We start from the raw sequence: 22,729 nt of genomic DNA, 5'->3' as shown, positions 1-22,729 counted from the left end.
GCGAGTCCTCCTCTCCCACTGGCACGAGGCACCGTGGGGCCCAGCCTGCGCCGGTGACGAGCTGCTGATGGTGATGAGCTCGCCGGGTGCCCCCTGTGCCCCCCGCTTTCCCCAGCACATCAGCTCCGAGCCGCACGCTGCCACGGGCGCTGGCAGGGTCTGCGCTGCCCGCTCCGGCCCCTGGCCAGCCGCCGGCCGGGCTCCGCGCAGGCAGCCCGCAGGACCAGCCTCCGCCATGGCCGGAGTCTGGCATCCTCTCCCCCCGGCAGGGTCAGAGCCCCGCGGATCCAGCCATGCCAGCTCTCCGACGGGACCTCCCTGCACATCCTTCAGCTGCGCAGCCCAGTAGGAAGCCGTTTCTTGGGCTGCTGTAGCCGAAATAGCCCGGCTGGCTCCAGCCCAAGCCCTCTGCGTCATGCCCGGGTCCCGGGGGAAGGCACGGGCCGGCCATTCCCCGCGCCCAGTGGGCACCGCAGCTTTGGCAGCACGGGGTGCGTCCCCTCGCCCGGGAGCAGGACCTGTGGCCCGTGCCAGGGCAATCGGTTGAGGACGTGCCTGGGCAGCAGGACAGCACCTTCCTCGGGGGCAGCTGGGCTGTGGCAGACCCATGGCTGCCCTGGGGAGCGGGACCGCAAGGCACCGGCCTCAGCTCCTTGCTGCTGCCCAGGCGCTCCTGCCTGCTCCGCTCGGCAGAGAGGACGGGAGGCAAACGCTGCCGGGGACCAGGAGCCGGGGACGGTGCTGGCTGGAGACCCAGGAGCAGCTCCAGTGCTGGGAAATCCACGGCAGGGGGGATGGCTGCCGCTCGCTGAGCTCACGCGGCCGAGCCGTGACGCAGCCCCTGCCGCAGGCGCCCGCTCCCGCAGCAGAAGGGGCTCCAGGACGCTGGGCGGGCAGGAGGGGGCCGTGCTGGGAGCCCTGCCGCAGCCTCACCCTTGCTGTGTGTTTGGAACTGAGTGGGAAAACACGAAGCTGTGATGAATCTGGGGATTCATCTGGGTTTCATTAGCTGGGCTGGATTATCACAATGGGGTTTTCTGGCCTCAGCGTGGATCGGGGACTGTGTGGGATGCAAAGCAGGGACGGGGCGAGGCCGGGGTCCTCAGCAAGACCTTCCGCCTCACCGACAAGCTTGAGGGGATGGAGCAGAGGCGAAGCCCTGCCCGCAGGTGATGGTGTCCGTGTTTCTGCGCTTTGGCCAAGCACCGAGGCCTGCGCCCTGCCCGCCCCAGGAGCCTCGGAGAGGGCTGCAGGGGAGCTTCAGTATGGGATGGGCCGGGAGGGCAACAGGCAGCAGCCTTGGGACCTCTCCAGAGGCTGCCTCAATAAATGCTTCCACTCCTGAGAAATAATTAAGACCCTCGAGATGCCACTTAGAGACGAAGGCCGCTCTGCCTGCGCTCCTCACGCTCCTGCACCAAACACAGAGGCGATTTTCTAGGAAATCAATTACGATGCCCCGTGCTCCCTCTCTCCCCTGACTGCACAGCGTCACTCGGCATCCTGTTGAGCTCATCTGAGACGACAACGTGCTGGGCGGCAGCTCAGCCTGGGCACTGTTTACCTTCCCAGAGCCTTTTGGAGGCTTTCTGAGGACCGACGCAAGAGACGTCCCGATGAGAGCAGGGACTCAGCAGCGCTGGGAGCTTGCCGGGGTGGTGAGCGAGCTCAGGTGCTTTCCTGTGCTCGGGCGGCTGCAAAATCCACCTTTCCTGCCCTGCCCAGAGGTGCTGGTGTTGCCCATCAGATCCCCTGGATGCTGAGGCACTGCCCCAGCGCTGGCTCTCACGGCACGGTCTGGCCGCTCTGCTCCAAAGCGGGGCCAGGCGAGATGGCGGAGGGGGGGACACCGGCCATGCCCAGGAACCTCCTCTGGTGTTTGCTCCTGCCAGGACAGATCCTGGGGCTGCCTGTCGCTGGGAGGGTCCGATGTGGCCCTCTCGTCCCCAAAAGCCACCGCCAGCACAGCCGCTGCTGCTGAGGCATCGCTGGGGCAGTGCCAGGACATCGCCAGGGCATCACCAGGGCAGCTTCTCCATCGGTTACTGCTGCAGCCACTGTTCCCCCATCCCCTTCCTCCCTCAAGAAAGAAAGAATTTCTCTTGCATAACATCCTCACCAGCCAGCTCAGTTTACCTTGGGATCTCTTTGAAATGAAGCTCTGATTTGATTTGATTCCATTTGCCCTCTCAGCATGGAGCACTCTGCACCTTCGCTCCCATCACTGCTTTCTTTCCCCCCTTTATTATCCCCTTCTTACCAAAAAGGGGAGGGAGAAGCCAGTGGGAAGGGGAGAGGGAAGGGAGGGTGTTTTGTGTACGTTTTCCAGCCCTCCCGAGCACGTGTGGCCGTGCAGGTCTCTGGCAGGGGAGCGCTGCGTCCTCGGGACCCTCCGGAGCCACCCGGACCCTCTGTGCCTGGCCAGGGGCCTGGCAGCCGCAGACATTGCGTGTGACCTTGATTTTCTCAGCCGGAGCAACCAGTGCCTGGATGGCTCCACTGATGTGTTCTGTGGGCTGGGGATTGTGAAAGCCGTTTGTCCGCGTGATGCAACTCACTGGAGCATGAGCGTCCGCAGCCAAGGCAGGGAGGGCAGGGAGTGCAGTCCTTTTGCCGATTTCCCCATTCCTTTCCTTTGTCTTAGTGGAAAAAGATGGTGTAGGAGATGCTGGCCCCACGCTGGGCACCCATCCCCGGCTCGCTGCGGTCCCAGCTCACCTCGCCAGGAGGCCTGGAGCGCTGCGGGAGCGCTGGGAATGGCAGCCAGGACTCTGCTGGCAGCGGCTCAGCGGCGATGTGTCAGCCCCGTGCGCGTGAAATGCCTCCCGAGCGTCCGTGCGCAGGCAGCAAAGCACTCGGTGGCAGCTGGGAGCCGCTTGGGCTGGAGCCACTTGTTGCCCCGGGCTGTCCCGTTCACCTCGGGCCGCTCTGGGCACGCAGCGAGTGCTGGCAGGGAGGACGTGAGCCGAAAAGCAGCCGCTTGTGGCTGGCATTTGCACGGGAGCAGGTGCTGGGGTGGTGCCTGCCCGGCCCACAGATATTTCTCTCTTGGACACGTGGCGCTGGGCTGGGCGGCGAGGAGCTGGAGCTGGAGCAGGGCTCTTTGGAGGTGTCCGTCTGGGCAGCAGAGCCCTGGAGGCTGTGGCACGCCGGGCGGGCTGTGGCTTTGCTGGCCGGACAAGGGCATCTGCCACGTTCCTGCCGCGGCCCCGGGGCTCACAGCGCCGTCCCCTCGCTTGCTTCCCTGCCCGCGGGCTGCCGCAGCTGCACGCTCCCAAAGGGAGGAGGAGGAGGAGGACTTGAACACAACAGCAGCAGACAAAAAAAAGGAGAGGTGAGAACCTGGGACTGCGCTCTTACACAGCTGTGGAGCGATTTGCAGTTGCTGGCGCATTCGCTGTCCGGAGAACGATCCTGTCCCAGCACCGGCCCTTGAGCAAGGAGAGCCCGGCCCCTCTCTCCTGGCTTCCTAGGGCTGGCGCTGGGTGCTCACCACCCTGGGCAGGGTCACCCACTCTTCTCCCAGGCCGGAGCGGGACGGCGCCGTGCACCGGCTGAATTTCCCTCTGCAGTTTTTTCAGGCCGCAGCAGATTAACTGGTAACGAAAGTGAAAGCCCAGGAGATCCCATGCGGCTGGCGAGAGCGCTCAAGCAGAAGCGAGCACACCCAGTATTGCTTCCTGCCCAGCCGCCTCTCCCTGCCCCATCGCCCAGGGTGCCCCATCTCCTGGGGTGCCCCACGGCCTGGGGTGACCCATTGTGCAGGGTGCTCCATGACCAGGGTGCCCCATCCCCTGGGGTGCCCCATGGCCTGGGGTGACCCATTGTGCAGGGTGGCCCATGGCCAGGGTGCCCCATCTCCTGGGGTGCCCCATCGCCCAGGGTGCCCCATCTCCTGGGGTGCCCCATGGCCTGGCGTGCCCCATTGCCCAGGGTGCCCCATCTCCTGGGGTGCCCCATGGCCTGGGGTGACCCATCTCCTGGGGTACCCCACGGCCCGGGGTGCCCCACAGCCCAGGGTGACCCATTGTGCAAGGTGCTCCATGGCCAGGGTGCCCCATCTCCTGGGGTGCCCCATGGCCTGGGGTGCCCCATCGCCCAGGGTGCCCCATCTCCTGGGGTGCCCCATGGCCTGGAGTACCCCATCACCCGGGGTTTCCCGTGGCCTGGGGTGCCAGTGCTGCCTGGGAGGTGTTTGGTTTGGGTGGGCAGCTGTGCAAGAGCCCCTGGGGCTGGTTTTCTCTTGGCCGCTGCCGCCTTTCCCTGTCGGGGGGATGCTGGGGGGGCTCCTCAGGTCTCCTCGCAGCTTGCAGGGCCACAGCAGCTCGGGGGAGGTGGGTGCAGCGGTGCCCGCTCCCTGCCCTCGCTCCCAGCACCCTCGCCCCGTTGGTGCCGGAGGCTGCGGCAGCGCTGGGCACCCAGCCGCGGTGCGGAGCCCGGCCGGGCGCGCAGCCGCACGGCATCAGCCCAGGGCCTGCGGCGGGAGCGGGCATCCGCACCCGGACGGGGAACCGAGCTTGCGGCACACGGGGGGCCCGGAGCAGACGCAGAGCAGGGTCGGCACGAGGCAGCCCCGCAGCTGTGGGACCACAGCGGCGAGGGACCAGGATGCCAGAGTCTGGGGAACCCCGATTCGGCAGACGCCGGCTCTGGCGGGGCAGGTGCTCGGCCGGAGCTGACAAACCCTGCGCCGGGGGCCAGGGCTCCTGCCCCACAACGGCCCCGGCCTCAGCTGCGGCACTGCCCAGGCCCGGCTCTGCTCTGCCGGGGCCAGCGGCCCGGGGCTGCACCCCGGTGCGGACAGACCTGCCGGAGCCGCGGCTGTGCCGGGCACATGCCGGGGTTAAGGAGACTGGCGGGACTCTGGCGTCGGGAGGCGGCTCGTGGCGGCTATGCCCGTGCTGGCCGGTCTTGCCGTTTGGATGCCTCCCGTCCCTGGATGCTCTCCGGGCTGGCGGGGTCCCGCTCTCCCTGGCTTCGGAGGGTGGTCTCCCCCTGCCCCCGGGCTGGCCGGCACCACCGGCCCCGCGGCACAGGGTCCCCGTCCCCGCCGGCACCACCAGCCCCAAGCACAGGGTCCCCGGGCTGGCCGGCACCACCAGCCCCAAGCACAGGGTCCCCGGGCTGGCCGGCACCACCGGCCCCGGGCACAGGGTCCTTTCCCCGCGAGCCCAGCCGGAGCCCCTGGAGCAGCCCCGGCACCGGGCTCCAGCGCCGGGTGCCTCCACGGCTGGGCCACCAGACGGAAGGAAGCCGGCGGAGCTGGAGGGAGCCAGGCTGGCGGCGTTGCTCACCCCGCGTCGATGCCATGGGATTTCCTTTCTCTCCTCGTCCTCACGGCGAACCCCGGCAGGGCCCGCACGGCTCCCACGGGAAACCCGTCCTGCCCGGGCACGGGAGCCTGTGCAGCCACGGCCCCCAGAGCGGGGGGCAGCCGGGGCCTGCAGACCCCACGGCACAGGGACACCACTCAGAAATATCGAGCCGGGGGGCTGCTGGGGGGCTGCTGGGGACACGCTGCAGTGGGGCGGGTGGGCAGTGGGGTGGGTGGGTAGCAGCGTGGGTGGGCAGCAGCGTGGGTGGGCAGCGAGGCGGGTGGGTAGTGGGGTGGGTGGGTGGGCAGCCAGGTGGGTGGGCAGCCGGGTGGGTGGGCAGTGGCGTGGGTGGGCAGCCGGGTGGGTGGGCAGCCGGGTGGGTGGGCAGTGGGGCGGGTGGGCAGCAGCATAGGTGGGCAGCCGGGCGGGTGGGCAGCGGGGTGGGTGGGCAGCTGGGGGGCCAGGGGCCGGGGGGCCAGGGGCAGAGCCCGGCCGGCGGGCAGGGACGGTGCCCGGGGGGAAATGACCGGGGAGGGGTGGGAGGAAGCAGAGGCGCAGGTCGGGGTCCCGGTGCCCGCGGGCGCTCCCGGCCGTGCCCGGTGCCGGGGACCCGCTCCCGGTGCAGTGCCCGGGGCCGCGGTGGGCTCCCCCCGCCGCCGGTGCTGCCGTGGGATGCGGTCCTGCTGCCGGTGCTGCCTCCCGCCGCCGGTACGGGCCTGGGCACCCCCGCGCCCGGCACCAACAACCCGGGGCTGCTTCGGGTTCTCCCGGTTCCCGGTGCCGAGCTCCGGTGCGGGCTCGCGCTCGGCCCGAAGCTCCGCCCCGCTGCGGGCTCTGCCGGTGCCGGTGCCGGTGCCGGTGGCGCGGCGGGGGCGGGCGGGGGGCGGGGCCGCGGGGGGGTGGGGCCGGGCGACGGCGGCGGGGGGCGGTGCGGGGGGGCCGAGCGGCGGCGGAGCCGAGCGCCGAGAGCGGCCGGAGCCGCGGAGCCGCAGCCGCCGAGGTAGGGCCGGGCCGGGGCCGGGGCCGGGGCCGCGGCCGCTTTCGCTTTCGGCGGGGCCGGGGGCGGCGGGGCTCGGGGCTCGCCTCCCGCCTCCTCCCGCCCCCCGGTAAATATCTGCGGTGTTTCGTAACGCCCGGCCGGGCCCGCGGCCTGGCTGCGGGCGGCGGGGCCGCGCAGGTGCGGGCCGGGCAGGGCCGCGGGCGGCGAGCGGGGCCGGGGCCGTCCCGGTGCCCAGGCCCGCGGCGCGTCCCGCCCGTCGCCCGGCGGAGCGGAGCCGGTTCCCGTCGCCCCGGGCCGGGCCCTGCCTCGGCGGCGGCCGCGGGGAAAGCGCCGGAACGGGCAGAGCGCGGCCCGGCCCCGGGGTCCCGCCGCGGGCAGCGCTGCGGGCCGGGCGGCGGGGCCGCAGCCGGGGTCCCGCTCACGGCGGTGCCGGCCCCGCGCTGCCGGCGGAGCCGCGGTCGGGCGGGGAGCGCTCCCGGTGCGGGGGGAGCGGCGGCGGCCCGGGGCCCGCAGCGCCCGGCGGCTTTCCCCCAGCTCCGGGCCCCGCGGCTGCCAGGGCCCCGCGACGCCGAGTGGCTCCGGGTCTGCGGCGCCCGGGTCGCGTCGTGCCGGGGTGCGGGTGCTGGGCTGCAATGCCTCGACGCATGGCACTGCGCGGAGCTGGGGCCGGCGGCTCGCGTGGGGCCGTGGCGGGGCCTGGCAGCAGCCCCTGCACCCCGCAGCGCTCAGGGGAGCCCCGCGGCCGAGGGCAGGCGACGGGCAGCGACGGCGAGCGGTTGGGGTGCGTTGCCGAGGGGTGCGGGGCAGGGCCGTGGGGCTCGCCCGGGGCAGGGACGCGGCACACGAAGTCCCCGCAGCGCCGGTCGCCGTGGTGCTGCACGACGTTCCCGGCCCCGGGCTGGCTCGCCCCGCCGTCTGCCCGCAGCGTTCGCGGCCACAGCCGGAGCTGCGTGAGCCCCGGCAGCCGTGGCCTGCGAGGGCGGTTGGCACGAGCGCTGCGGGGTGACCCGGAGAGCCTGCCCACGGCCGCAGGCACCGCTCACCCCTGTGCCCCACCTTCGGGAGGAAGGCTCTGTGCCCGTCGCGGGGAGCGCAGCCGTGTGCCGGCGTGGGAGGGCTGGCCGCCACCGTGGGGGTGATCCTGAGCTGAGGTTTGCCAGCGTGCTTCGAAGTGTTTGCGCCAGCGCAGTGATCCCGCGCCGGAGGGAGGTGTGTGCGGGGCCCGGCACTGAGCGCGGCTCTGCCCCGTCCACGTGCGCCGGTGACAGGGAGGTGTTGGGGGTGTGGGGGTCACCTGCCCGCAGACGGCTGCAGCTGGCCCTGGTGCTCCCGCAGCCGCTGGGATGGCAGCCTGGCCTGCCGTGGCTCCCAGGTCCCCGAGGTGCTGGACCTGAGGATTGAGACCGTCTCGCTGGGTTTTATAACTGTCCCTGGAGAGCGGGGCTTGTCCCCGGGGCCGGGGGGGCCGTGCCACGCCGCGTGTGCAGCCGTGTGCAGGAGGAGCTCTGGTGCAGGTCGAGAGGTGCCAACAGCCTCTGCCCGGCGACAGGGGAGCGGCGGGCGGCTGTCACCCCGCTGTGCTTCGTGGCACTTTGGCAGCATCCTCCCTCGGGGGGTGTTTGACCCCCGCCCGTTGTCACTAGAGCCACCTCACCGGCTTTGCTGCGCCCGCCGTGTCCCGAGGCCGGCGCTTTGGGGCGGGACGGGCAGGGCTGGCACCGGCGCTGGGGACAAGGAGCTGCAGCCGGGGATGCTCAGCGCCGGGTTGCACGGAGCCTCGGGAGGGACCTTCCCCTCTCGCTGCGGGGGAAGTGCTGACTCCAGAGCGCTGTGAGGTCTTCGCCGTGGGGTTTCCCAGCTCTCTCTCGAGTGATAGCAAAACCCAGATACTCTGCTTGCGAAAAATCCCTGCTCCTTGTACTCCTCCACGGCGTGGGTGGTGGGGCGGCGAGCGGTGACGGTGCTGCGCTGAGTACAGTAAAGCGGCCCCGTCAGCTGGGAAATGACTTTCTGGTTTGTGAGGAATTACTGTAAGCTGGGCTGCGCTCGACGGGCTTCGCGGCAGTGCTGGGGAGCCAGCGGAGCCCGGCCGCGGCAGGACGGCGTGGGGGTCGGGCAGGGCATCCCCTGGGGCCGTGGTCCCTCTGCCCGGTGGGGCTGCAGTGGCCGCCGGCTTCCCATGGCGCGCGGCCCTGGGTGCTGCCTTCGGGGCAGCCTCTGCCGCGGGGCCGGACGCACCGCGGCGGTGCCCACCACGGGGGAGCGGGCGCGGGGCTGGCGGGTGGGGGACCGAGGCGGGGGCTCTCCGGTCCCTGCCTTCCCGGGACGGGTCAGGACTCTGCTCCGCGGCTGCAGGGGCAGCTCTGGCCTGGGAGGCTGTGCCGGCTGCTGGCTCTGGGGCTCCGGCGTGCTCCGGGAGAAGCAGCCTCGACAGCTGTAGTGTTTCTGTAGCATGCCTTTCCTTTCATGGGGTGTCTATTTTGCAACCCCCAAGTGTTTTGATCCCGGGAGGAAGGGGGCGGGGGTGTTTACCCTGGCACCGCGTGGCTGGCGCTGGGCATGCCTGAATTCTACATCCAGCAACAGTTCTAGCAACATCTGCTGGCTGATAAAAGGTAGGCTGCCGTGAACCGCTGCTCCCGCCGCGTTGGGAAACGTCGAGGGGGAGGCACACACGCGAACACGGCTTCCTGGCCGATAGGGCTGAGCTGACGTGCTGATAAAGCAGAATCCACCCATCTAGCCGCACCAGAGGGGCCGGGAGCGCTGGCTGCTCGCAGGCAGCGTGCTTCGTGCCCTGCGTTTCCCCCAGCGCCAGCTCCTGCTTTCCGCCAAGCCGGGGAGCGATGGGCTGCTGGGCGGCTTTTCGCTGGGCTCGGGCGGCCGCGGCGGTGTAGCCAGACCGTGGCATGGTCACGACTCGCTCCGTCACTGGTGAGTTTTGCAATCTCCATTTTCGCTGCAGCTTCATGTCTTCCTGTTGTTATGAGATGTCAGTGCTGGTTCATGGCGCAGCTCTGCCAGGGAGGGAACTGGGGAAAGGGGCTGGTGCTAGGGCAGAGCTGGGAGAGCCGGCGCGGCGTCGGCAGAGCCTCGGTTGCTGAGCAGCTGAGTGCTGGGTGCGCGCTCTGTCTGGCTGTTTGTCCCCCTCGCTCGATGGCTGCCTGAAAAGCTTTCAGCAGAGAACGAGGCAGCTCTCGCTTGCGGCGTATCTGAGCCCCTCGCACCGGCTGGAACGGCTGTAAAGTGATCTCCGTGCGATGTCGTGGCGTTAACGTGTGGCCCTGGCGCTTTCGGGCTGCAGCTCTGGGTGGCACAGCCGCCCTGGCCCGGCACGCTCTGCTTGTCACCCCGTTTGTCACCTGAGCCTGTTGGAAGCGTGGAGGTGGAGCGGTCGCGGTGGGGCCGGGAGGCTGGGGGTCTGCTCTGCCCGCGGCCGCTGCCGGGCTGCGGAGCACATCCCCGAGCGAGGAGGGCTGTCCCACCGGGACACGCTCGTGTGCGTTGGGGATGAACGCTGCCCGTAACCCCTGGCCAGGTTTGACTGTGAGGTTTAGCGGCTCCGGATGAGAATTCTCTTGCAGAAACCATTGGGGTGCGGTTTTTTATTCCCATTCTGACTAGTCCCCCCTCCTGCCAGCATCCCTGGGTGTCTGCATGCTCCTGCTTCCGAAGGCAAGGCTTTGCCCTCCCTCCCTCGGCGCTGCTGACCCGGTGCAAGAGCATCTCCCTGCACCGAGCTGCTGGGGAGCACCGGCACCCAGCGACTGCGAATGACCCAAGGGGCTGAGCGGGGGTCCCGAGGGGCAGGGGCTGCGCCGGGGGTCCTGCCTGTCCCGCACCGCGACTCCTCTCCGTGCCTGACAGCGCAGGGCTTGGGCCCTGCCTGCCCCTGCCCCGGCCTGCCTGCCCGCCGCGGCACGAGGCTGGGACGCCCGTGAGCAGGGTTCCTGGTGACCAGGCGCGTCCCGTGCCGGCGGGAGCCCGGCGCTGTGCCGCAGCGAGCTGGGCTGCGGCGGCGGCGAGGCAGAGCGCGGCGAGCGTTTTCGCGGGCACCGTGCGGGCTGGTCAGCTCGGGCGCAGAGCGGCACCCAGCATCCCCCGCTGTCCGAGCACCCTCGCGCGCAGCCGGGCGCTTGCCGCCCGTGTTCGGTGTTCGCTCCTGGGGATGAGGGTGTGAGGGTTTGCCCACCCGGCTGCCGCTGTCTGATGGGTCCTACGCATACCTGTGCTGTCTCACAGCGTGCTCGGTGCTTCGTGCCCGGGCAGGGCAGTGGGTGCCCGCCGTGCGCTGGGGTCCCTCTGCCTGTCCCTGCTCACCGGCCATCCCTGCCCACCCCCAGGTGCCCGTGGCTGCGGGCTGGGCTGGTCCCGCGGGGTGGGAGGCTCCCGCGCCGTCTCCCCTGCGCCGCGGAGAGCGTGAGCGCAGCATCAGCCGGAGGGGATGGATGCGGCCGCAGTGGTGCGGCCGGTGCCGGTGCTGCCCGCGTCTACCCCAGCCCGCCTGCGCCCTGCTCTGCAAACCCACCCGCGCCGGCGACTGGATTAGGCCCTCGCTGGGGCCTGGCAGATGAAATGAAATGAAATTGTCTCCAGACCCCAATCGGGACTAATTCGACGCTGAAAGGAGCTTAATCCTCAGGTCCTTCCGCCCGGCCGGACCCCCTGGGCTGGTGCTGCTCTGAGCGGGGATTAGCAGCGAGCCCGGGGCCGTGCGGGAGGCAGCCGCGGTGTGGGGGGCTGGCGTGGGACCCCGGGGCTGTGCCAGGGCGTCTGCGGGGTCCCTGGGCGGTGGCTGCTCTGCTGGGCTCGTTTGTTGGAAGGGGCGACGCGAGGATGAACCGGGTGGCAGGGTTGTGGGGGCTTCCCCCTTGTCCCAGCCCTGCCTGACCCCCTCCTACGCCTGGAGCTGCTGCCCCATCCCTGGGGGGTCGCTGGGGTCCTGTCCCTTCCCTGCCCTTCCCCAGGGCCGTGTCTTGGGTGATGGCTCTTCCCTCCCGGGATGGAGAATGGGGCCGAAGCCAGACCCCGGCCGCTGGGCTGAAGCGGGTGTGGGGGGCGTGGGAGCCCCCGGGGGCTTCGCCCTCGGCCCCGCGTTAGGTGGAGCAGAGCCCCCCTCACCGGGTGCCCTGGCAGCAGGGCTGGGCGTCCCCCCCGGGTGAGGGCCGGGGGCTGGGGTGAGCCTGGGACCCCCACGCCGAGCCCGGGGGAAGCTCTGGGACCCCGAGGCGTGGGAGCCCGCAGCCCGTTAATTGGGCCGCGCGGCCCCGGGGAGCCGGCAGTAATTAAAGCTCTGCCCAGGCCTCGCTAATCCCGTCTGGGGGCTTTCGGCGGGGGCTGGGCTCCCCGCGGGGGCTGTCCCGCAGGACCCACGCCGGGTGGGCGCTCGGCTCTGGGGGGCGGGGGTCCTGCCCCGGCTCTGCTCGGGCCGCGGCTCCCTGCGCTGCTCTCTCGGCCCCCGGCTCCCAGACAGCCCCCGTTGCCCCCCCCCCAGCCGCAGCCCCCTCGTTGGTCCGGGCGGGCGGTCCCGGTGCGGCGGGGGCGGCTCCGTCGGGGCGACCCCGAGGGACGGGGCTGGGGGGGGGGGCTGCGGCCGGGCCCCCCCGCTCTGCCGGGGGACCGGGGTCCCGCCGGTGCCGGCCCCGCTGCGTGGGGGCCCGGCCGCCGCGGGGGTCCCGGGGGGGTCTCGGTGCCTCGGGGCGGTTTTCTCTCGAGGTCCCCGCCCGGGATCCGAGGGGTTTTACCGGGATTTCGCTGGGTATTTCGGTGGTTTTGGGCTGACGCAGGTTTCTGGGCCTCTGTGGTGGGGAGGGAAAATCTGAGGAGGGGAGGAAAGCCCTTCCCGAGGGCGGTGAATGCCACCGGGCAGGCACGGCCCCGGCCCCCGGCCCCTCCGGGCCCCGGCTGCCCCCCGCCGCGTGCGGGGCCGGTCGTGTCGTCGTCCCCCCCCCCCCCCACCTCCCGCAGCGCCGTGCCGCGCGCGGGGTTTCCCTCTCCCCGCACGCTGCGAGCTCTCCGGTTTTGGCTCCCGGCGCTGCCCCCGGGGCCCGAGGAGCCGCCGCCGCCGGCCGGGACCCCCCCCGGGACCCCGCGCCCCCGCCCGCCGCCGCCCGGACCTCTCGGAGCGCGGGGCTGCGGGACGGGGCTGGGAACCGCAGCCGGCGTGAAGCGGCCGAGCCGCCCCCTCCCCGGCCCCGACACGGCCGGGGGCTCCGGGGCCGCCCCCCCGCCGCTCCCGGGGCCGCGGGCCGGGGGGTGCGAGCGCAGCCGGGGGCGGGGGGGTCCGCCCCGTCTCCCCCCTCCCCGAGCCCCTGCGCCCGTCCCTGCCCCCCGACCCCGGCCGCTCGGGGGGGGCTCAGCTCCCCCCGACCCCCGGGGCAGGGGCCGGGCCCGGCTGCGGGCGGGGAGGAGCGCGGGGGGGCGCGGGCCCCGCTCCCCGGCGGAGGAAGCTGCCGGCAGCCCGGGGCTGGCCGCCCTGCGCAGGCCGCTGACATTTTGGAAGGAAATAGCTGCTCCCCGCTCCTTCCTGTGCGCGGGGCCTGCGAGCGGCCGCCCCGCAGCCCGGCCGAGCCCCGCAGCCCGGCGGGGCCCGAGCGCTGCCCGACGCGGTGAGTGCGGCCGCGGGACGGGGCTCCCCGCACCGCGCCAGGGCTGCGGGGCCCGAGCGCTGGCGGAGCCGGGAGCCGTGCCGAGCCCCGCGCTCTTCCCCGGGGCTGCGGGGCCCGTCGGGTGGGTGCGGGGCCCCCCGCGCCCCCCGGCTGCGGGGCAGGAGGCGGTGCGCGGCTGTCGGCAGCGGGAGGCCCCTGAGCGAGGGGGCCGGGGCGGGGGGGGCCCTCGGCGGGGTCCGGCTGAGCGGGGCCGTCGGGCTGCCCGGGGGCCGAGCCGGGGCGGGGGAACCGGAGCCCTTCGGTGTGCGGGGCGGCTGCTGCCGGCTGCCGACGCCGTCGTCCCCGCACCCCGAGCAGGGTCCCCCGGGAGTCCGCAGGGCCCCCCCGCCGGGGTGCGGGGCAGGGGCAGCACCGGGGCCCCGGGCGAGGCCGCCCCTGACCTGGAAGCGATCGCGGGCTCCCGGAGGTGCTGCGGAGCCACGTGCCCGCGGGTGCGGGGCCGCTGCGGGGGGGGCGGCCGGAGCCCGCTGCTGCCCCCCCCCCCGGGCTCTCGGCCCCCACGGGGCTCGGGGCTGCGGTCGGCAGCGGTGCCAGCGCGGGGCTGTCCTGCCCGCGGGGAGGGTCCCTGGGTAGCTGCGGGCGCTGCGGGCGCTGTGGATGTCCTGGGCAGCGAGGGCATCCCGGGTGTCCGGGGTGCTGCGAGCAGTGCGGGTGTCCTGAACGGTGCGGGCAGGGAGGGCGTCCCGGGCGGTGCGGGTGTCCCGGGCGCTGCGGGCAGGGAGGGCGTCCCGGGTGGTGCGGGTGTCCTGGGCGCTGCGGGCGCTGCTGGCGTCTGGGCTTTGCCCTGCCCACGGCACATGGGAAGGCGTCGCTGCCGGCCTCGCCCGTGCGACGTTTCCCTCCTTCGCAGACGCGCTCCGGCTCGCTTCGGCGTTCCTGCCGCTCGTGGCCACGGCCGGGGGTGCCCCCGGGGCTGTCGCGGTGGCCGTGGCCCGTCCCCAGAGCGGTCACATCAGGTCCCCCGGCCACCCCCGCCCCAGCAGTGCTGCCAGCCTTCCTCTGCCCCTCCTCTCCCCTGCCACTGCCTCTGGTCCTCTGGCCACCCCTTTTGGGTGGGTTTCACCCATTTTGCGGGCGGTTTGGCGATGCCTCCCCATCAGCAGTGGGGAGCGGGGCTGTCACACGCAGAAGTGGCAGCTGCTGGCGTCTGCCCTCCCTGTGCGCGTCCGCTGCCCGTGCTGTCCCCGCGGGGCCAGGGTCCCTCTCCGTGGCACTTGTCCTACCTCCGGGAAGCTGCCGCGCGTGCCGCTCCGCAGGCAGTAAGTCACCGGTGAGCGCGTTGCTGTGGCTTGTTGAGTTGCTGCTGGTTAACCGAGCTGCGGTAACGGGTGGGTTACAGCTCGCTGCCAGCAAGTAAATGCAAAGTAGCTTAAACCACGGCAATTATCCGTCTCTTGCAGTTGGTTGAGTGCACGCGTGGCCGGCGGCTGCAGCACGGCTGCCCCATGGCACGGCGTGATGCCCTGCTGGGGTGGGGGGCTGCAGCCAGCACCGTGGTGGGTGGGCTGGGTGAACGCCGGTGGGCCGGAGCGGGCCCACGCTGGAGAGGTTCCGTGAGCCGGGCAGCTGCGGGGCCGTGGCGAGGCGCTGGCGGGGGGAGCGTGGGGAAGAGCTGGTCCCTGGGCACAGGGGCGAAACCGTCCCAAGGCTCCACGGAGGTCGCTGCGAGTGCTCGCCCGGGGCAGCCGGCCGTGCCAGCGAGGAGCACGGTGCTGGGCACGGCCTGAGCCGGGGCACCGGCAGCCGCCAGGCGCAGCGGTGCGGGGCCGCCTGGAGCGGCCGGCAGCTCCGGCTGCGCAGTGGGGCTGTGGTGCTGCTCTTGCCGAAGCGGAGCTGTTGCCCCAGCCGTGCTGGGTCCCGTGGCCAGGAAGCCTCATTTGCTGACGGCCTGCAGCGCTGGTGACCTGTGCCAGGGCACTCGGGGTGTCCTGCAGCCCTCGGGGATATTTGGTTTGTCAGCCCACAGTGAGACACCGGGGACAAAAGTGGGGTGCTTGGAGAAGTGCCTGCTGGTGCATTGCTGGTGCCCGTGGAGGCCGTGTCCAAGCCTGGCACGAGTGGTTTTCTGGGATGTGCTAATCTGCTGGGGCGGCATGGCCCCGGGGACGGCCCTGCCTTCGGTCTGGGCACACACCGGGTGAGCCATGCCACCGCGGGCCACCGCAAGTCCTCTCGTAAAGGCTGACGTGACGCTGGCTCTCCTTCCGCAGGGTGCCCCGGCAGCGATGCTCGCAGTCCCGCTCCCAGGCTGGCGCCGGCCGAATGCGGTGTCTGCCAGCTCACCACAGCAGCAGCCTGAGATTCGTTGCTTAACAACACGCTGGAGTGGATAGGAAGTGTTTTGTCACCGCGAGATAGGAAGAGATCACCATTTTCTCGATCGGCAGGGCAGCATTTGTTTGCTCTCTGTCGGTGTGGACGTCCCCGCTGCTCTGGGGACCTCGGCTGTTTGTGGCACAGTGGCACCAGCACGGCCATGGCCGCTCTCCCCGGCTCCGCTTATCGAGCGGCCGCAATTTCTAACGGCCGGCGTGCGTCCTGCTGTCGGCCGTCCCGCCTTCCCTTCCCCTCCTGGCCTGCGTTTCGTGCCTCCCAGGCCCCTCCTTGCCAGCAGGATTTCCAACTTGGTGATTTCTGTGAATGTGGAAACGTTCCTCCCTTTTTATAGGGGAAAAACTCGTTTTTAGCCAACTCTCGGTTATTGTTCCTCTTCCTGCGCAGGGCTCGGGGGCTCCGGCCGTGGCTGCTCCGCTGGCTCGGGGGCTCCGGCCGTGGCTGCTCCTCTCGGACCCGCTGCCACCGTCCCCCGCCGTGAGCTCCCGCAGCGTGCGCCCTGCCCCCGGGACGGCACCGGCTGCTTTCGGAGCCCCTCGGGCCACCGGGTATTTCTGAGGCCAAAACGCTGCGGGGAGGGAAGGAGGCGCAGCCCCCGCTGACGCCTTCCCCCGCTCCCGCTGTGTCACCGGCTGGTGCAGTAACCGGACCCGGTCCCGGTCACCCGGCCTTGGGACGCAGCCCGCGGCCCCGCGCCCCTGCCCGGCGCCTCCACGCCGTACCAAATCCCAGGCGGTTTGGGTGTGAACGTGCGTAAACGCGATTTAGTGCTGTGCCCTCAGCTTGGAGGGGCTGCGAGCCCCCCGGCCCTCCCTCATCGCTCACCACATCACCCTCAGGCTCGACCGCCCGCTTGCTTTCCAGCCCCCACCAAGCTGCCCATGTAGCTGCAGGGGGGACGCTCTGGCTGCCGTCCCCAGCTGTCCCTTCTCCTGCCGCTGCTGCCCCGCGTGCGCCGGGCACCGGGGCCGAGCGCGGTGGGACCTGGCAGCGCTCCTGCGCCGAGCCGGAGCCACCCCAGACCCTGCTCTGGGACGCGCCGTGGCCCGGCTGGCGTCTCCCCCGTGGCACCGGGCACGCAGCAGCCATGGGAGCGGGGACCTGGTGTGGGGTCCGCGGTGCCGCGTGGGCCCTCGGGGCCGGGGCTGCTCCTGCCGTCCCCGGCCGGGGCGAGCGCGGGGGGGGCCTCCGTTCTGCGTCACCCGGGACTTCTCGCCAGCCGTCCCCCGGTCCCGTTTCCCCATTTGCGTGGCCGGCGGTGGCTGCGATCCCACGCCGCAGCAAGGGGAAATGATTACCGTGCAGAGGCGGCGCGGAGCCCCGCTCACGGCCATGGACCCCCATGGGGCTCTTCCTAGAAAAGAGGGGGTGACTCAGAGCCGGGGTCCCCTGCCTCTGCACCCCCCTTCCTTTGGCAGCTGGAGGCGGCTCCGGCAGCACCGGGGAACCCGGAGGCTCCTGCAAAGGGCTCGCGGGGGCGGCCGGGGCCGGACCCCCGCCCGCGGCGCAGCCCCGGTCGGCCGCGGTGCCGTGACGAGCCGGTGTCCCGGCAGGTGCTGAGCCATGGCGGTGTGGATCCAGGCGCAGCAGCTCCAGGGCGAAGCCCTGCGGCAGATGCAGGCGCTCTATGGGCAGCACTTTCCCATCGAGGTGCGGCACTACCTGTCGCAGTGGATCGAGAGCCAGGCATGGTAGGTCAGCGGGGTCCCCGTCCCCGTGGGGTTGCCAAGCTTGGCAGCACCCACCCCTGGGGTACGGAGGGGTGCCCCCCTCTGCCGGGGAGCCCGGCACGGGGCCGGGGCCACCCTGACGCACCGCTCTGCTCCACGCACAGGGACTCCATCGACCTCGACAACCCCCAGGAGAACGTGAAGGCGACGCAGCTGCTGGAGGGGCTGATCCAGGAGCTGCAGAAGAAGGCAGACCACCAAGTGGGCGAAGACGGCTTCCTGCTGAAGATCAAGCTGGGGCACTACGCCACGCAGCTGCAGGCGAGTGGGGGCCGCGGGCGGGGGCTGCGGGCTGGGGGGTGCCCCTGCCCCCTGCCCGGCTCAGCCTGCGCTCTCCCCGCAGAACACGTACGACCGGTGCCCCATGGAGCTGGTGCGCTGCATCCGGCACATCCTCTACCACGAGCAGCGGCTGGTGCGGGAGGCGAACAACGTGAGTGGGGCCGCGGGGCGTCTGCGCCACAGCGGGGCGGGGGGATGCGGGGGTCTCCAGCACAGGGGTCGTGGGAGCAGCCCTGAGGCAGAGGATGCTCCGTGCCCCTTGCCGCGCTGAGCGCTCCCCGTGCCGCACGCAGAGCCCCTCCCCGGCCGGCTCCCTCGTGGACGCCATGTCCCAGAAGCACCTGCAGATCAACCAGACCTTCGAGGAGCTGCGGCTCATCACACAGGACTCGGAGAACGAGCTCAAGAAGCTGCAGCAGACGCAGGAGTACTTCATCATCCAGTACCAGGAGAACATGCGCCTCCAAGGTGGGTGGGGGGCCGGGGGGGGCCGGGGTGCCAGCGGTGCCAGCCCTAACGCCGCGCCTGTCCCCCAGCCCAGTTCTCCCAGCTCTCCCAGCTGGGCCCCCAGGAGCGCCTGTCGCGGGAGACGACGCTGCAGCAGAAGAAGGCATCGCTGGAGGCCTGGCTGCACCGGGAGGCCCAGACACTACAGCAGTACCGCGTGGTGAGTGCCCGCGCCCGTGCCTGTGCCACGCTGCGCTGCCGTCCCCACGCCCCGTGACGCGGTCCCGCCTTGCAGGACCTGGCCGAGAAGCACCAGAAGACGCTGCAGCTGCTGCGCAAGCAGCAAACGACCATCCTGGACGACGAGCTGATCCAGTGGAAGCGTCGGCAGCAGCTGGCGGGCAACGGGGGCCCCCCCGAGGGCACCCTGGACGTGCTGCAGACCTGGTGGGTGCCGGTGCCGGCTGTGCCCGGCGGGGCAGGATGGGGTGCGGAGCCCCGGCGTGGTGCTGAGCCCCGCTCCCCCCAGGTGTGAGAAGCTGGCAGAGATCATCTGGCAGAACCGGCAGCAGATCCGCCGGGCCGAGCACTTGTGCCAGCAGCTGCCGATCCCGGGCCCGGTGGAGGAGATGCTGTCGGAGCTGAACGGCACCATCACCGACATCATCTCTGCTCTGGTGACGAGGTAGAGGTGGGCGCCCGGCTCAGCTGAGGCACCTGGCGGGGTGGGGGGCCGCCTTGGGGCTGCTCCGTCTGCCTGCCCCTGACCCCCGTGCCCCCCCAGCACCTTCATCATCGAGAAGCAGCCCCCCCAGGTGCTGAAGACACAGACCAAGTTCGCAGCCACCGTGCGGCTCCTGGTGGGGGGGAAGCTGAACGTGCACATGAACCCCCCCCAGGTGAAGGCCACCATCATCAGCGAGCAGCAAGCCAAGGCCCTGCTGAAGAACGAGAGCACCCGCAAGTAATGCCGGGGGTGATGGGGGGGGGCTGGGGCTGCCGAGGCAGCGGGGAGAGGGACCTGGAGCTGAGGTGCGGGGGGCTGCACCCCGCACGGGCTCCCAGTGCTGCTGGGCCCCCTGACCCCATGCCCGCCACGGCAGCGAGAGCAGCGGGGAGATCCTCAACAACTGCTGCGTGATGGAGTATCACCAGGCCACGGGGACACTCAGCGCCCACTTCCGCAACATGGTGAGCGCGACCGACGCTTGTGCCCACCCTCCTGTCCCCGCGGGCCCCCCTGCGTTCACCCCTCGTGTCCCCGTCGGTGTTGCATCCCCCCCCCGTGCTCACCCCTCGTGTCCCTGCAGTCCCTGAAGCGGATCAAGCGCTCGGACCGCCGCGGCGCCGAGTCGGTGACGGAAGAGAAGTTCACCATCCTCTTCGAGTCGCAGTTCAGCGTTGGTGGCAACGAGCTGGTCTTCCAGGTGAAGGTAAAGCCACCGGCCGTGGCCCCTCTGCCGGGCCCAGACGTGGGGCAGGGCAGGTCCCAAGGTCCCGAGGCACCCGTGCGGGCGGGGGGCCCAGGGGTGCCTGCGGGAGGGCGGGCGATGCTCCCGTGGTGCCCCACAGCCCGTCTGGTCTCCGTCCTCCCGGCAGACGCTGTCGCTGCCCGTCGTGGTGATCGTGCATGGGAGCCAGGACAACAACGCCACGGCCACCGTGCTCTGGGACAACGCCTTCGCCGAGCCTGTGAGTGCCAGCGCCCCGGGGGGCTGCGGGAGTGGGGCTCGGTCTCCAGGTGGGGAGAGGCAGCTGGCAGAGCTCGGCGCTGACCCTGCCCCGTGCCCCCCAGGGCCGCGTGCCCTTTGCCGTGCCCGACAAGGTGCAGTGGCCGCAGCTCTGCGAGGCGCTCAACATGAAGTTCAAGGCGGAGGTGCAGAGCAGCCGTGGGCTGACCAAGGAGAACTTGGTGTTCCTGGCGCAGAAGCTCTTCAACAGCACCAGCTCCCACCTGGAGGACTACAGCAGCACCACCGTGTCCTGGTCCCAGTTCAACCGGGTGAGCGGGCTGGGCTCTGTGCTGGGAGGGCTGCAGAGCCCCGGGGTCTCGCTGCGCGCTGGGACAGGGGCTTTGCTGTGCCCGCAGCACCGGTGCTCGTGCTGGGACACGTCCCTCCCACGGAGCTGTTTCTTGCGCTGGAGTGGTGCAAAGATGGGACGGCTGCTGGCTGCAGCGGGGGGGGAGGCGTCGCCTTCCTCGCTCAGAGGGACACGGGGTGCTGTAGGGCCCGCAGACGGGGTCTGTGTGCTCGGGGAGGCTTCGCTGGCTCTCCCCCAGGGCCAGCAGCGCTGGTGGCCGTCCTGGGGTCCAGGTCCCCGAGTCCCCGCTGCTGCGCCCAACGCTTGTGCTGTTTGACAGCAGCTGCGAGGCTGGAGCCAGGAGTGCTCATTTTCCGGGGGGTTTCAACAGGAAAACCTGCCCGGGAGGAACTACACCTTCTGGCAGTGGTTTGACGGGGTCATGGAGGTGCTGAAGAAGCACCTGAAGCCGCACTGGAACGATGGGTAAGAGCCGCCCTGCCCCGTGCCGCCGAGCCCCTGCCCGCCCGGCCCTGACGGCCCCGCTCTGCCCAGGGCCATCCTCGGCTTCGTCAACAAGCAGCAGGCGCACGACCTGCTCATCAACAAGCCCGACGGGACCTTCCTGCTGCGCTTCAGCGACTCGGAGATCGGCGGCATCACCATCGCCTGGAAGTTCGACTCCTGTGAGTGCGCAGCCGGGGTCTTCCCTCGTGGGCAGCGGCTCCGTCGCGCTGCCTGCAGCCAGGGCTTGGCGCGGGTTGCCCGGCCCCGTGCAGCCAGGCTGCTCGTTACTGCGCTTCGTGAGAGCGTCCTTCGGAGGCTCGCGTGGCAGAGGAGCCCCGCAGAGCCCCCAGCGTGCCCGGACGAGGCCAGACCGGACTGGGGTTCTCCGTGCCTCCTGGTCCTGGCTTCTGGCCACCTGGGCTTTGTCCTTAAATGTTGCCCGGGGGGGGGATGCAGCGCGGGAAATGCCGTCTGATGGTTGGCGTCATCTCGCAGCCCGCATCCGGAGCGGGGCTGGGAGCCGCCGGGAGCTCTGAGCCTCACCGCGGTCCTCGCTCTTGTCTTCCAGCCGAGAGGATGTTCTGGAACCTGATGCCTTTCACCACCAGAGACTTCTCCATCCGCTCGCTGGCCGACCGCCTCGGGGACCTCAGTTACCTCATCTACGTGTTCCCCGACCGGCCCAAGGACGAGGTCTTCTCCAAGTACTACACGCCGGTTCTCTGTGAGTCCACGCCAGGTAGCGCTGCCCCTTCACCCCGCGCGCGTCCCTCTCCTTCGTCCTTCGAGCGTCCAACGGGGGTGGAGCGGGGCTCACAGCGTTCCTCCGCCCCGGGGCCGCGTCCAGCCCGGCGGGGGTCTGCAGCCCCCAGCCCCGCCACGGCCTGCGGCACGCGCCGGCACCTCGGGGCCTCAGCGCTGCCTTCTCTCCTCCAGCTAAAGCCGTGGACGGGTACGTGAAGCCGCAGATCAAGCAAGTGGTGCCAGAGTAAGTCTGACCCTGCCCCCAGACCCCGCGTCGCCCCGGCGTTCCCCGGGCACGGCTGCCCTCGGGCTCCGGCACCTCCATGGCCGCGTCGGCGCTGGGGCCATGGCCGTGGCAGGGCTGTGCATTCCTGGGGAGGCGGAGGCCCTCCCCTTGCCGTGCTGCTGCCCGGGGGGCTGGGGACCCCCCAGGTTGTCGCTGTTTGTGGGTGTGGGGTTTGGGTCCCCCACCTGCACCCCGGGAGATGCCGGTCGGAGGCGGTGGGAATTCCCGAGCACCCCGGGGAGCCCATCCTGTGCCGCGCCAGCGCTCACGAGCCCCCGTCCCCGCAGGTTTGTCAGCGCCTCAGGCGACTCTGCCCCCGGGGGGGCCACCTACATGGACCAGGCTCCGTCGCCCGCCGTCTGCTCCCAGCCCCATTACAACATGTACACCCAGAAGTAGGTACCGCGCCCCGCGTCCCCGTCCCGCCGCGGCCGCGCCCCCCCCTCACCCCCCGCCTCCCGCAGCCCCGACGCCGTGCTGGACCCCGAAGGTGACTTCGACCTGGACGACACCATAGACGTGGCGAGGCACGTGGAGGAGCTGCTGCGGCGTCCCATGGACAGTCAGTGGATCCCCCACGCCCAGTCGTGACGGGCGGGCGCCCGGCCCCCCGGCCCCGGCCCTGCGGGGGCTGTGCTGTGTTCGTGTCTCTGTGCCGGGGGGGGCGGCGGGTGGCCCCTGCCCCGGAGATCTGCTCTGTGCTGCCCCGAAACGCAGGCTGGCGTCTGGCTCTTTGGTGTTTATGCCCTTGTATAAATGGCAGCGGATTTGTCGCATGGTTTTCCTGTACGTTCCTTTCGAGAGGCCCAGCTTCGGCTTTCCGCTTCTGCAGGCAGCGGCCCCCGAGCCGCCCCCCTCCTCGCCGAGGGGCTGCTCGGGCCGGGGGCCGGGGGTCCGGCCCCGCGTTCGCTTTCGCAGTCGTCACTAAGAGTGTACGTGTCGCCTTCTTGTTCCACCCCGTGGCTGCGTCCCCAGCGGGTGCGTGGGCGCCCCGGGCGCTGGGGCAGAGGGGGGGTCAGCTGGGGGTCTCCCCCAGCCCATGCTGGATCTCTGCTCCCCAGCGGCGGGGTCCCCTCCTGGACCTCGTCTCCTCCTCTGGCCCCCCCAGGGATGCGGGAGCCCCTTCGGCTCCCGGCCTCGGCGTCCCGCTCCGGGGCCGGTGCGGCGCGAGGGCGGCAGGGTGCGAGGGCACCCAGCGAGGGTGGTCGGGGGGGAGCGGGACCCTCTGCCCCCCCCCGCCGCCCCCCTGTCCCTGGCCGCGCAGCGCTGGGGCCCCGGCCATGTTATTTTTCTACCACAGAGTAAATAAAGCACGGAATATTTTTGTAACACAAACGCTCTGGGTTTGACGTGTGTCTGGGGGAGGAGGCGGGACCCTGCCCGGGGGGGGGGGG

The 22,729-nt window shown here is 71.5% G+C and overlaps 1 protein-coding gene across 3 annotated transcripts; it reads left to right on the top strand.

Moving 5' to 3' along the window:
- The first annotated feature begins 6,228 nt into the window (after window positions 1–6,228).
- Window positions 6,229–22,670, top strand: LOC142364220 (signal transducer and activator of transcription 5B). Of its 3 annotated transcripts, none has more exons than XM_075443433.1 (19): window positions 6,229–6,315; window positions 16,871–17,008; window positions 17,152–17,308; window positions 17,391–17,480; window positions 17,623–17,797; window positions 17,866–17,996; window positions 18,072–18,223; window positions 18,306–18,461; window positions 18,561–18,740; window positions 18,880–18,967; window positions 19,087–19,209; window positions 19,376–19,468; window positions 19,572–19,778; window positions 20,190–20,284; window positions 20,354–20,484; window positions 20,874–21,029; window positions 21,242–21,293; window positions 21,623–21,730; window positions 21,800–22,670. In XM_075443433.1, exons 2-19 carry the CDS (start codon window positions 16,881–16,883, stop codon window positions 21,924–21,926), a joined length of 2,349 nt encoding a protein of 782 aa, XP_075299548.1. In that variant the 5' UTR covers window positions 6,229–6,315; window positions 16,871–16,880; the 3' UTR covers window positions 21,927–22,670. The 3 variants fall into 3 exon arrangements, with proteins under 3 accessions (XP_075299548.1, XP_075299545.1, XP_075299546.1); XM_075443430.1 differs by having other exon boundaries at window positions 20,874–21,044; XM_075443431.1 differs by lacking the exon at window positions 6,229–6,315 and adding an exon at window positions 8,635–9,249 and having other exon boundaries at window positions 20,874–21,044.
- Window positions 22,671–22,729: the final 59 nt, after the last annotated feature.

The sequence above is a fragment of the Opisthocomus hoazin genome, chromosome 26 (assembly GCF_030867145.1).
Source record: "Opisthocomus hoazin isolate bOpiHoa1 chromosome 26, bOpiHoa1.hap1, whole genome shotgun sequence".
NCBI classification, from domain to species: domain Eukaryota; kingdom Metazoa; phylum Chordata; class Aves; order Opisthocomiformes; family Opisthocomidae; genus Opisthocomus; species Opisthocomus hoazin.
Note: the sequence above shows the minus strand (reverse complement) of the source record. Positions and strands in the feature narration are given on the sequence as shown.

Excerpts from the sequence above, each read along its gene's own strand:
- LOC142364220 (XM_075443430.1), top strand. The coding sequence starts at position 16,881 with ATGGCGGTGTGGATCCAGGCGCAGCAGCTCCAGGGCGAAGCCCTGCGG. Across the intron at positions 19,469-19,571 it reads ACAACGCCTTCGCCGAGCCT|GGCCGCGTGCCCTTTGCCGT; the intron begins GTGAGTGCCAGC and ends CGTGCCCCCCAG. Across the intron at positions 21,731-21,799 it reads TACAACATGTACACCCAGAA|CCCCGACGCCGTGCTGGACC; the intron begins GTAGGTACCGCG and ends CGCCTCCCGCAG.